This window comes from Haliaeetus leucocephalus, unplaced genomic scaffold, assembly GCF_000737465.1.
Source record: "Haliaeetus leucocephalus isolate CR32 unplaced genomic scaffold, Haliaeetus_leucocephalus-4.0 Scaffold702, whole genome shotgun sequence".
NCBI lineage: Eukaryota > Metazoa > Chordata > Aves > Accipitriformes > Accipitridae > Haliaeetus > Haliaeetus leucocephalus.
In genome coordinates, this window is record NW_010973138.1 from 1,590,396 (window position 1) to 1,603,600 (window position 13,205).

A 13,205-nucleotide genomic window follows, 5' to 3' on the forward strand; every position below is an offset into this window, starting at 1 on the left:
GGTGGAGACCCTCTGCCACAGGGACGCGGGAGCAGGAGGACGTGGCCCCGGGCCCAAAGCTCGGCGGAGGGCTCGACGGGCCCCTCAGAGGGGAGGCCGGGAGGCGATGGGGATGCCTGCACCGCCAGACGTCCCTCCCTGGCCTCGGCCCGCCGGTGGGTGCCACCACGGGCTCCCGCCTTCCCCACGCCTCACCCCCGGCTGGCCTGACGCCTTTCGGGCTCAAGGCCGGCCAAATTGTGAGGGACTGGAGAAAGCGGAGGGGCTGCGAGGAGCGCGACGGGGGGTACAACGAGGGCAGCGAGGCAGGGGGTTTCTGAGGCACCGGTTCCCACTGCGATACGAATAAAGGGACACTCACATTCAACCTTTTTCTCCAGCATTGCCAAGTGATTAGCTACTTCCGTTTTCAGCTCATTGATTTTAAAAACCCTGAAAAGAAAACCCTCATGTATTAATGTTATACATTTAGTGCCGTACCTACCCTAGGTACAAAGGACTTCTGCTAGAAATGTCTACATTTGTCAGAGGGTTGATTGGTCCAACCGCGGCTGCCATAAGGAAAAGAAAAATTTCCATGGAAATGCTAAAATTTGGGCAGAAAACACCCCCGGGTTTAATTTTCAGAAAAATTAACAACAAATGATTTTGTTATGGCCCTGGGAATGTACTGTGGCTCTGCAACACTTCATCACCCCCTCTCTCAGCAGTGACTTTTTATTGTACCCCCCAGGGAAGAAAAGTTAAATTGATAATGCTGCGCCTAACAGCAGCATCTTGGTTTGTCTGCACACTCTGAAGCCCTCCTCCTTTTGACTTATGTTGGTGATTTGCTGAACTGTGGTGGGATTGATCTGTCTTATTGAAACCAGCTGGAATAAAATAAGCAGCTATACAGATGTTGAGAAATCCTCTCAGAGGAGAGACATGTTTGGGTGATAAAGGGAAAAATGAAACAAATCAGATTATTTGACTGTTCAACGAAGATTTTCTTTCACTTTCTAGGAGGGCAGGAGCACAATAAGAACATTTATATTTACTACTTGATCTCCTTTTTAGATCAAAGATAATCGCAAAAATCACTTTTGGTTTAAGCTACCGTATTGCTGTCAGCAGGAAATAATGTGTGTACAAGGCCTAAATTTGGCAGGAAGAGTGGGATTTGAAAGAGATCTTAAATGCCTCTCTGCCTCCTGTGAAAATTTCACTTCAGGCTGATAAAAGAAATAGCATTTTAAATTAATAATGTTCTTCAGCTTCTTACCTCGAGAACTGCTCGGCAATCTGTCCCAATAAATTCTGGAACAATTCTTCTTTCTCTGAAAAAAAATAGGAGGGAGATATAACAGAAAACAACAGAGGAAAGATGGCACCCTCAACACCCCTGCGAAGTGGCATGCCCAGACTTCCAGCTCTGACAGTGAGGCATTTAGCCAAAAAGTTGTTCTGGTCCTTTGAACAGTGAAAGCTTTTGGGAATAACTCCTCATCTCACCTGCCTTCCTCTGCCTGCAGATTACAGTGAAGGTGTCTCAGAAGGTTTTTTTGGGGGTGCTGGGTCTCTGAGGGGCAGCTTGTTTTAAGGCAGCACTCTCTGCAAAGGAGATCCCTTTTGTATTTCTTGGGTGGGACACTCAGAATTGCCATCTGGTTTTGAAAGGTCTGACTCACAAGGACTGCCCCTACACCATCAGCACACTGTGCCAGAGCGCCCACCAACAACGCAATAGCTTATGAACACAAGAAAACCCAGCTTGCCTTTCAGATTTACACTGGGACATTATCCTGGAGACCATTTTTTTGGTGCAAATTCATAAGGATCGTACTGCTATGCATAAACTTCAGGCAAATGTGAGATGCCAAAGTAACTGTCCTTGCAGAATGAGGTCCACCCTTCCTGATTTGTGGGATGGACACAGCAGGGCACAAGCTTCGCAACCCCTTTTTCCTTGAGAACATAACTTGGACAGGGCGACCGTGGGGATCCCATCGCTGCCTGTGGCAGTGGCCAGACTGGGAGTGCTCACACCAGTAGCTCCCCGCCTCCTGCTGCCAACTCCAGCACTCGGGCACTTTGGCCGGCTTGGGAAAGTCAGCCTGGTGAAGCCCCAGCCCCTTCCTGAGACCATCACAGGATTGCAATCACTAATGCAGGGAAAAGCAAATGAGTCCTTAAAACAAGACCCTAGATTTCAAGGGACAGTACACTTAAGGAAGGAAGAATTATGATAGCAATGTTCTCCCATCTTTCAGTCTGTCCACACTGCGTTCACACAGACAGGGGAAGCATAAATCACCTTTGCTGAGCTGTGTGCTGCTCTTTCAAGATTGCTCCCACTTTCCCCCACCAGCTAATTTAAACTGCACTGTGCTGCAGTCGTTCTCATGCCTGCAATGTGGATATACTCTTGGTTTCTTACGCTCAAGGAGCGGAAACATTGCATGCTCTTACATACACACCACAGATTACAGAACACCCGTTTATACTCTATGTAGAAATACCCCGACAGCATTTCTGAAGCTACTTCTTGCACTTCCCTGAGGGAGCACAATGCCTCATGGGTGCAATCACCCAGGCAAAACACATCAGACAGAAATACAGCCCAGCATTTACACCATATTGCTAAACAATAGCTCTTGTACCTGTTGAAAGGATTTGCAATTCCTCAAGTATTAGACATGTCAGAAATACTTGTCAAGAGCGTTCACTTTGCTGGTCAGAACAATTCGGCTGTTAGCCCTGTGTGTCTAAACTGGAGCAAGCACCCTGTGCTCTGAAAGTCTCAGATCTAATTCCCTCTTTTTTTTTTTTTTTTTTTGCTGTGATCCAACTCCCAGTGGAGCAGCTAGCAGAACAAATGAAGAGATTAGTTCTTTTCACAGAGACCCATTTTTCAGTTTTCTCACAAAACCCATTTGAAAACCCAAGAGCTGAAACAAAGCAAATGCTGCGTCCTATTTAAGACAGGAGGAAAGCTTACCGTATGCAGCACCTGGGATGGTACCCGAGTCCAACAGTACGAATAAGCAGAGAAACCCGTGTCCTCTCACTTCGGTGCCGTTCGGCTCTCTGACAGTGGCTGTAGCATGCCAGAGACTGACAAGTTCCCTATAAACACCGTTCCAGTAAAAAAAAAAAAATCTTACTTTCACTCCCTCCCCCTGTCAAAACTCACTTGGAGTACTAGGACATTCTCATCCAGGGAACAGTCAGCTGCAATCTGATGTTTATGGATGTAATAAAAGACTTTCAAAATGAAGATGTATGTTTTTATAACCCTAGGGTGCAGTAAAGATATATGACTAAGAGTGGCAGTTCATCTCATCTTAAAGAGACAAAGATCCATTTCTTTGCCCTGTTCCTTTCCGAGGGGAAGACCTCTGCTCAGCCCTGATTCTAAAGAAAATGAGACATTGTGCCAAAGTCATTTAGTCTCACTCATCCACTCCTTTGTAAAACATGAAGGCTAGGTGTCCTTTTACTCCCTTCATTACCCTCTGTCATCTTTTTTTTTATACCTCTGGGCAGGGCCAATACCCCAGGTGCACGCAGCTACCTTTTCCCTCAGTTGCTTTATTTGTTTTGCTGTGATTCCCTTTGTGAAAAGGAAATCCTACTGCATGTAGCATGGGCAGCTGCACTCTGTGCACCTTGCTGAGGGTCCCCAGTTCCTGCCTGCAGTAACCCAAAAGCCAGCAGCAACCCTCTTCTCAGCTCCCCCCCCTCCTGGCACCACAAAAGTGCAACATTTGCAAATGCAGGTGTTCAGCAAGTCAGATTTTTGCACAATATGCAGGGCATTTTAGAGCTGACAAATGAAAATTAGAACCTCCCCCCCTCCAGAAGATGCTGCAATAGCATAATGCTGGGCAGAGGACAGGCCAGCTCAGGCCTCCCCGGGCTTCCCATGGCTCATTCCCGCGCTCGCTGCAGGCACAGGGACTTTGGCTCCTTGTCCGCTCTCCCTGGCCAAGCTCAGCACAGAGCTTGGCTGGGACATCATGGAGCAGGGAGCCATTTTGCCCTCCCTCCCAGCAGCCCCGTCTCTAGCAGGTCTGGGCAGAAAGCAGGTCTGGGGGAATATGGCAGCAGCACATTTTCCTGCGACTCCTGCCGCGGCCGGATCGGAGGGCTGGCAGCAAGTGCGCACCTTCCCTGCCAGGCAGGGACTAGGTACATGCTGGGGCAGTTCAGGTTACATGTGCACTGACACAGATGGCATATAACTCACCGACGTGCACCCTCTGCTTCACACCGCCCTGCTCGGCAGTGACCCTTCCTTTCCCGTCTTACCTGCCGGGGAGCCACCTCCATCCTCCTGCCCTCCCCAGCTCCCCTCGCCATCCTGCCAGCCTCAACGGGGTGCAAGCAGGGAGTGCGTGGGGTTGTGGGGGTGGGTTGGTTTCCCCCTGTCTTTTCTGCTGTGGCCAAGCGAGGCTAGGAGAATGTGGGCGTCTGCCTTTCCTTGCCAGCATCAAGGTTGGTGAATTCCTGCCACGCAGTCTCTTTCTCATGTGTGCTTGTGCCTCTGGCTCGGGCTCCTGTCTGTATTTCGCTTTCTGTGGTTTGTTTGGATCTGGGCAGTCAGAGGAATTTAAAAAAACGAACAGCCAGGTAGACAAAAGCCTCAGGAAGGGGGGTGCTTCAAGACCAAGCCCACGTCCATGAATCATGTCATATCGAGTGCCAAATTCACTTGACAGCTCAGGTTAATTTGGGCTGTCGCATGCAAGTGCCCGCTCAGGTGAATAATCCTGAAGCAGCTGGCTCCGTCCCGATGCACGCATCCATGTGGGATGCATGTAAGGAGCAGCAGGCAGAAGGGGGATTTTTCTCTCACAGTCTCTGCCTCTTCACTCTTGCCTGAGCTGCAAGCGTGAATATGCCTCCAAAAGGAGAAGAGAGAGATCCCAGAATAAAAAGATTTAGACACAGTGACAAGCTTCTGTCGCTTACCAATAGCAATCTGCACAAGATCTTGTATATTTAATCATTCAGGGGGGAAAAGCAGTCCCCGCAGATCTCTGGTGCAGTTGTTGGTGGGCTCAGCGGTGGGCAAGGCAGGGTTAGCACCGATTCAGACGTGGGCCTTCTAGCAGGCAGCTACACGGGTCTTGGTTGAGCTAGCTCTCCCACTGCAAGCCAATATCCCTGGGGAGAGACCCTGGGCTTTCCTCCGTGCAAGTGCTAGATAGCTTGTTAGCTGGTGTTGTGGTTTAACCCCAGCCAGTAGCTAAGCACCATGCAGCCACTCACTCAGTTAACTCTATCCCAGCTGAAACCAGGACAGCTGGAAAGGCAAATAACTGAATGGCAAGTGAAGTGGGAGACGAAGACGCTGCCTACAGCCTCAGCCTGACCAAGTGGCTCCGACACGTGCTGTCGGGGTTTCCCGGTACTGAAGCTGCTGACCAAGGAGTGGCAGGTGGCAAGCTCTCTCCACGTGCTGGCCTCCATCCCGATCAGACATTGCTTCTCCTCGAGTTTCCTCGCCCATTTCCCCAGGGCTGAGGGCGTGCTTGTGTTGAAGGACCCACCAGAACAAGCTTGAGACAGAGGTGCAGGGAGAACTGGGGCTAAGCTTGGCACATCTTATGCTCTTTCAGGTCACGTCCCTGGTGAGATCTTTAAGGGCTCGTTCAGCTACCTGTGTGCTTTGCTGCCCTAACTTTGGAGCAGTGGGAATGCCCCGTGTGTGTTCCCCCCCCATTTAGGACTGCGGTGCGTCAGGCTCGCTTGAGCTCCACAATAGCTCCTTTCTCTGCACTATCAGAAACATAACAGACTTCAATTTTATTTCTCAAGAGTGTGCTGCTAGTAGGATTTGTTCGTTTAATTGGTATCTCCAGCAATATTGCAGAATGCCTGAACCTACTCATTACGGCCACAACACAGCCATCGGTTTGTGAGTTTTGAGGCTGTTCCACCACGAGGACACAGACCAGAGCCTTTCTGCTGTTGGGAGGGAGAAGACGCCCGTTCAACGGGCTTGGGAGTTTAAACACCCCAGAGAGCATGAAGGGTTTGGCACCGGGGGTTTGATGCTCTGCTCGGATAGCTGCGCGCCTTCTGCTCCGGGACTGCAGGAGGAGGGACAGAACGTGATGCAACGGCCCCACAGGCTCAGGGCCGGCCAGCTGGGCCTTTGCCTTGCAGACAGCTGACCCCGTGGTGATATGGCGATTGCCGCTGCCTCCAACGGACGCTCACTGGAATAATAACTTTTTTAATTCCAACCCTCTCCCATGACTATGGCCAGGAAATGAAGAACGTTTCTTAGCAGGACTCCGGTGGATATCTCCTCTGCTGGATAAAAGCCACTGCTTATATTTTCCTCCCAAAGGATCGTATTTTCCAATCCCACCTTTTAAAGTCTTTGTTCTGCTGAAGTGTACGTCATTCTTTTCCAGCTGCCTGGGAGACTGCTGAAAAGAGGTGCATTACCTCCCACTGCTGTGAAAATTGGGGCGACCCCTTTTTTGGCATGTATTTGGATGAGTTGCTTTGGGAAGCAGGATCACGCAGGCAGAGTTGTTTAAGAAGTGAAGACTAGAACAGAGCTGGTTTTTTTTCTTTTAATGAAGAGGAACAATTTCCCACTCTGTTTATTCTTCCTACTCTCAGCAAAATGTCAGGAATGCTTAAGATTAATGACAACCCATGTGAAAGAGAAACAGATACCAAGGAATATTAGTTCCATCACACTCAGTTCAACTTTCCTGCTCTTTCCATAGCAGACTGTCTTATGCTTTGGCAACTTACCGCCAGAATTTTTCTTGCCCTTTTCAGCTTAGATCTTTGGAAATCCTTTTATAAAATGCAGGGAGGGAAGAGAGACCTTGCTGACACAGTGAGCTGTGCTCTGCCCAAAGCAGAGCCATGTGCTGTCAGCTGGGGTGAAAAATGAGGGCCCTGGGAGAGTGCGAAAAGTCATACATGGTCTTACAAAAATATACGGTTAGCTTCATGTTAGGAAAAAAAAAAAAAGGTAGATTTTCTAGAAAGCCCTTCGATCAGCTTCCCAGCTGATATAACACAGTGGCATTCCCTGGTGGAGCTCCACTGGCTCTGTTCACTGGTCTTTCTCTGTCTTGGAGCAAATGGCTATTGGTTACCCACACCAGCCGGCACACAGAGACACATGCTCCAGTTAAGACCCCACCTTTTCTGATCTGACAATGCAAATAGTGTACTCCTGGACCAGAAGAGTGATGCTGTTCCAGCAGAGTTTGTTACAATAAGGAAATAGTTTAGGACACACTTCTTTTCCCTTCGCAGTCACATGTCCCTTGGCTTTGACTACCTCCTTCTGGCAACAGCGGCAATCACTGACATAGGACCTGTTTCTGGCTTGTAATAAGTCCTAGTGTGATAAAGTTCTTCCCTGTTTCCTAGCTTCTTCCTTTGTTCTTTTTGCTCCTTGTTTGCCTTTGCTCTCTGCATACACAAGCTCCCTGCTGTTGCCTCTCCGTCTCCTGTGCACATCCTCCTACACTGCCTTGCTGTGCCCTTTTCCTACAGATGTTTCTGCTGCAGCAAACATGGGTACCTCAGAGAGTGGTTTTGGTTCCCTGCATCTCCCCATCTAAAAAAAAAGATAGTGCTGTGAGACACTGTGTTTTCTTGAGTAATACAGGAGCCTGAGCAAGAAAAGGTGGGACCTGCAATTAGCATTAGCAAGAAGACTAGGCGGGACCAGCAAAACTGCCTTGCCCCTCTCCCAAGAGCCTCACCCATTCCTGCAAACTACTTTTTCCAGGCCCAGACTTTCTGGCTCCCTCCTGTTCTTTCTATGCACTCTCTGTATCCGAGATAATCTTAACCTCTTGCCCCTTGTCTCTCCTATCTTCCTATTTTACTGCTCCAAACTGTGTCCCCAGCTGACGTCTCCTATCCTCCTGCAGCCCCTGCCTCAGCAGCCAGCCTCTCCCTATAGCTCCACAGTGTACAGGGTAGGGCTCTTGCTCATGCTGCCTCAGAGCCAATGGCAGAAGATACTGCAGTTGCACAGATGAGAGAAACCATGAGCCAGATATTCTACAGGAATTGCCCCAAGCAAATGCTCTGCTCCAGTGTCTGAGAGCTACTGGCCTGAGCACGATACTGGCAGGCAAAGAGAAATGGTAGAAGTGCCACTTCAGTCTTGCCTGTGGAGTACAACAGTGCTGTGCACTGGGGAATGTGTTCCAGATGTGCTCTTTCATCTTGTCAAGTGTATTTAAATATTTATTACACTTAGAGCTACCATGCCCACAACAGAAATAATGCTCTTTCCTCAGCCATTTGGAAATAACATGGGGTTCAAATGTTGTGCTCAGCTTTCAGCAGAGCCTTGCTGGGAGACAAACAAGTTTAACAAAACACCGCAGGACAGGCTTTCAAACACCGTCTGCGTTGCCTGAAAAAAACCACTGCTCCATGCAAGACTTTCCCCAGGAGATCAGTGGTGCTGAGTCAGACCAGAGCTAAGCACTGTGAAAGTCCTCTGGACCCCAGCCATTCCACCTCACCCTCAAATACTTTGAAACTTGGGGACTTTTTTTTTTAGCATTTCTCCAGAACACTGTGATCAGGCACTTCTTATTCTGCCGCAGCTACAACCACAACATCATCTTTCTTTCTTGCATCACAGCCACGTAATTTCCACATGCAAACATCCATAAATTCAGCTTTAGTAAATTCAGTTCAAAAGGGTCATTTTACCTGAGACCTGCCCAGTGGCAACAGGTATCACTTTGTATGGAGACCTGGAAGACTCAGAGAAGGTTGATGTTAGCAACACCCAGAAAGCAGTTTGTATTTCACATCCGTATTCCCTGAGAAGTAGGAAGTATCTGAATATGTTCTAAACTCTCTTAAAACCTGTCAGTTTAAATATGCAATGGGCACTTTTTATGGACACAAGACCCTCTGATTCACTACTAAACTAGAGACAGAGAGATCTTTCCTGTGCTGTATGGTGACACAACAAACATGGTAAAAATGCCTCCTCTTTGGCAAGCCTTGATAACTTGTGGACTGAGATGGTGAGGAAATTTTGTAGGTCAGAAAGGAGCTCCAGTAGTGGGGATTCTCTTTTTTGCTCTGTGTTTGCACATCGTCTGGTGCAGTAGATCCCTTCCTACTGTTGGGGGGTCAGCCACATGGTGTCAGTGACAGCAATGCCAGTGATACGTAATGATGAAATATGCAATGAAGTAAATAACAGTAGAAGGAGTAACTGCAAGCAGTCAGAGTGAAACTAGAAGTGCCAAGCTGAACAAGAAATAGGAAGCCAAGGAGAAAAAGAGAAAGGGATTTGGAGACGAGAAGGGCGAAAGCCAGCATGGAAGAGACCTAACCTCATCAAAGACTTTGACTTTGCTTTGCAAGTAATGTCATGGTTGTGTCCTAGCAGAGCAATAAAGGAGTGGGGAAACAAAGGAGCTGGGAGCCTTGACAGCAAACAGGGTGGGATGGGAACAGATGTTCTACATTAAATACTTAAAAGTGGTATTTTTTCCTCAGACAATTATTCCTACTTTAATAACAAGTAAAAATCTTCAAAACCAGCAGGAATTAGTGTTACAAGCCAGCAAGCAATTCTTACTGTCATTTCCCTCCCTCCAGGGAGCTGCTCACCTCCTGCTGCACACAAAAGGCATCTGCAGGCAACCACCACCCCTTCCCTTAGGCTTGACCCTATTTTTGAAGAGCAGGTTGCAGCAAGACTTACCTCTCTGAGTTTGCAGGCATTGTCGGATCAATGGATACCATACAATTGTCTGCCGTCAAAAGGGAGATCGTTGTGTTCCTGAAAAGCACGTTTCAAAGAGGTTTATTTGACCTAGAAATGCTGGCTGAAATTCTGTGCTGCTGCATGCGGTGCATAGCCGTCTTCTCTCCTGCAGCACTCCTGGCCTGGCCTTGGCACTGTCTCAGACCCATTTTACCTTGCTGCAGAAAGGGTCAAAGCACAGGACAGGGTAGGCTTGATGCTTCACCCATTTCAATTACCAGGGAGGTTTCTGGCAAAATGTTAAGTGTGATCATCTTTGATCTCAGAGCAGATTTTGCTCCCTGCTAACTCGTGTATTCTGTTGACTCATCAACTAATAATTTCTATTAAAAAGCTATGTTTTGTGATACATTGACTTGGCAGATATGTATTGACTCACACTATACAAATGACTACTGGTGCTATGAATATCTTGAAATTATTTAGTTACTCTTTTACAAAACAAACAAAACAAATGTCTTGCTGAATATGAGGGCTCTTTTTTTTAATTTTTTTTTTTTTTATTACCGTGCTAGGTGTGATCTCATAGGCTCAAATCTAAACCTTTGAGGTTTACTTTGGCTCCAGGAGCCTGTTTGAAATGCACCGTTCTTTGAAAGTCTTCTGATGAAAATGAAGTGCCAAATATGCAGTGAACACCCTGATCATAAATCACTAAAACTGCTAAACAAAGTTTCCTGGGTGATGGAATGGAAGTATTTAACATCACAGGCAAATGAGAGTTATTAACCTCTCTAATGTCAAATGGGATGAAATAGCCAGGATAAACAGCAAACAGCATTATTTCTGTCCAGCAGTTTATGCAAATTCTGAGTCAATATAGACAATTTTATCTTTCAATCCCCAGAGCTGGAGTCATGCAATAAACCCATGATTAAAGGACTGGCTTATTTTTTCCTGTGCTTTTTCTGTATTGTACAAAGGTAGAGACTATGGCGTATTGCATGCTGCTGTGCATGTGGCCTGCGCTGCTCAAGGTCCATATGTAGACAGCAGATGTCCCCTTCTAGATGTGACTAAGGGGCTTCCCTCCCCCTGCACCACCACCCTTGACAGGCGGTGCAGAAGTGGCTGGGTGCTACACCACGCCACCCTCCACCACGGGCCAGCCTCTCCCACCCTCACACACAGCTACACCTGATCCTGGGTCCCTCTCAACACAGAGATTTAAGTTGGGTGCTGCTCTCTAGGTTGAAGGTAAGAGAAACAAACCCTACAGGAAATTACAGCAGGAGAGATGGGTGGGCTTTGCAGAACAACATAAATTAGGAAATACTTGGCCTGAGCAATGGATTTGGGGATATTTATGTTCTATAAAATTATTCTGCTGGGGTACTTTGTGTTTAATCCATACCTGGGATTAGATTGTACTGTATCTAAACTGAAAGCTTATCATCTAGTGGCAATGCTTCTCATTGGCCCCAAATTTTTCCCTAAAACCCAGGTTCTAAACATATGGTTGCATTTCACTCAATACGGGCAAAAACGTAGTGTTGAGGTGAAACTGGTAGATGCACACAACCCGTGTGCACTCAGGACTGGGCTTCTGCACTTGCTTTTATTTTTTTAGACTGTGTCTCTTCCCCTTCTACTCTGTTCCACTCTGTTCCTCAGGCACAGCAGGCACTAAGGTGGCTTAACACCTGCCAGAGCTTTGTGCACTTTTCCAGCTGGTGCTCTCTGGATTGCCCCAATTTCTTCTTCCAGTAGACTGGAATGAGAGAGAAGCCCAAATAGCAGGTCAATTAATCACTTGGGGCCTGTCTTTAAATTGTCCCCAGAAGTAAAGGAACAAAAGTGAAATGAATGCTACAAATTAAGAGAGACCTACCTTGGTAATCCTGTTGCAATGCAGAAGAGGTCCATAATATCTTTGGAGTTGCAGTATTTACTAAAGATCACCTTCCAAACCAATCAGCAGCGGGGGGGGGGGGAATAAAAAAAAAAAAAGAAAAGGAAAGTTAGTTCCCCCTGAGATATGAACTCTATTCAGGCATGAACTGGGCTAATTTTAAGGCTTATCCTACCATTTCAATTATCTGATTTGACTTGTGGGCTGGAGTATTTCTCTTCTTCTGTTTAATACCTGTGTCTTTTTCGATAAAGCAAGCAAGCTCTGGAGACCTAATTGCACTGTTCAGAAGTAGAGCAATAATGTATGTGAACTGAGAGCAAAAGGTTTCTCATAATGCAGTATTGCTGCAGGATGATAACAGCTGCAAATTTAAGGATGTAAGAGCCCAGATTTAGAAAGAAAACAGCCCAGATTTGGGGAGGTCCTTGGAAGGTATAAAAGGGCACTGCTTTTTGGACTACACCAGCTTAAGCTAGCTTTAAACTGAACAGAGGGGTTTTTCCCCCCAGGTTGTGCCAGATTTCCTGCTGACTATCAGGCTGTATCATTCCTGCTGTTAGGTCAGAGCTTGGACCTTGAATTACAAAATTTGCCACTGTTGCCTTCCCATGCCCTCAAACACCTCTTCACCCCCCTGCCCTTCCACACACGCCAGGCAGCCCCTATGTGGAGAAAACTGTTCGAGCGGTGCATCTAGGAGCGCAGCATCTCCTTGATCCCATTGCGATACAGCCTTCGATGACACGATCCCCAGACTCCTGCATCCGTCAGGACATGTGGCTGATGGTGCTCCTTGGTTGAGAAGCTCTTCTGCAGCCGGGGTGGGGGACAGAAAGCCTTTCTGTGTGCCTTTGATTGACTATGGTGGAGGCTTTGAACCTGCTGTGGAAATAAAATGCCTCATTGCAGTCAGGTCCGGCTCATCTTCTCAAAGCCAGGAACAACAAGGAGTAGCGGGGCTGGTTTGTCTGGGGGCTGCTGGTGTTAACAGGGTGGCCAGAGGCTGTGGGGGCCAGCTTGCTGTGGGGCATGGGGGGAGGTGGTTCTGTGGAGAGGGGCAGCTTCCCTGGCTAGTGCTGGAGCTCTCCTGCCTCGCACCCCCCAAGAAGAAATAGCTACAGAGCCTCTGGGTTCAGGATGCAGCAGCTCAAAGGGACTTGCGGAGACCTGATGGCAAAACTCGAGCAAGAAAGTGATAATTTGCAGATGAGGTCTGAGGCACAGGGAGATCAATGCCAAAAGTCTCTTCTCCTTGCAAGTGCCTTGCTGGAATCGCTGTTTTCCAACCCCCACAACCACTCGTAGCATCCCATATTCTCAGGCACAGTTTCTATTGCTGTCCATTGTGGGCACGGGAGGTGTGCATGCCCACAGATCAGCCTCAAGGCTAGTGACCCAGAAAATGAGGAACGTGTCCCCCGGGATGGTCTTCCAATGGTTTGTTTTCACTGCCTCGCCTGGTGCTGCCGGGAGGAGGCAGGAGCTGCAGGCAGTGGGGGCTGCTGCCACCCTCCCTGGATCGAGCAAGTCCCGTGTGTTCAGCAAGGCGAAGACCAGGCTGGAAAACTAACA

At 47.9% G+C, this 13,205-nt stretch overlaps 1 protein-coding gene across 3 annotated transcripts in view; it reads right to left on the reverse strand.

Annotated features, from left to right (window-relative positions):
- PDE9A (phosphodiesterase 9A) overlaps positions 1-13,205 on the reverse strand; it is a 49,407-nt gene that overhangs the window by 25,102 nt on the left and 11,100 nt on the right. Inside the window, exons 2-6 of one of the 3 annotated variants that reach the window (XM_010580282.1) lie at positions 11,610-11,680; positions 9,716-9,793; positions 8,704-8,747; positions 1,265-1,319; positions 362-432 (exon numbers count right to left, since the gene is read on the reverse strand). In XM_010580282.1, coding sequence (XP_010578584.1) covers positions 362-432; positions 1,265-1,319; positions 8,704-8,747; positions 9,716-9,793; positions 11,610-11,680 — 319 coding nt within the window. The remainder of the gene's footprint in view (positions 1-361; positions 433-1,264; positions 1,320-8,703; positions 8,748-9,715; positions 9,794-11,609; positions 11,681-13,205) is intronic. The other 2 variants (XM_010580283.1, XM_010580284.1) reach the window with 2 other exon arrangements.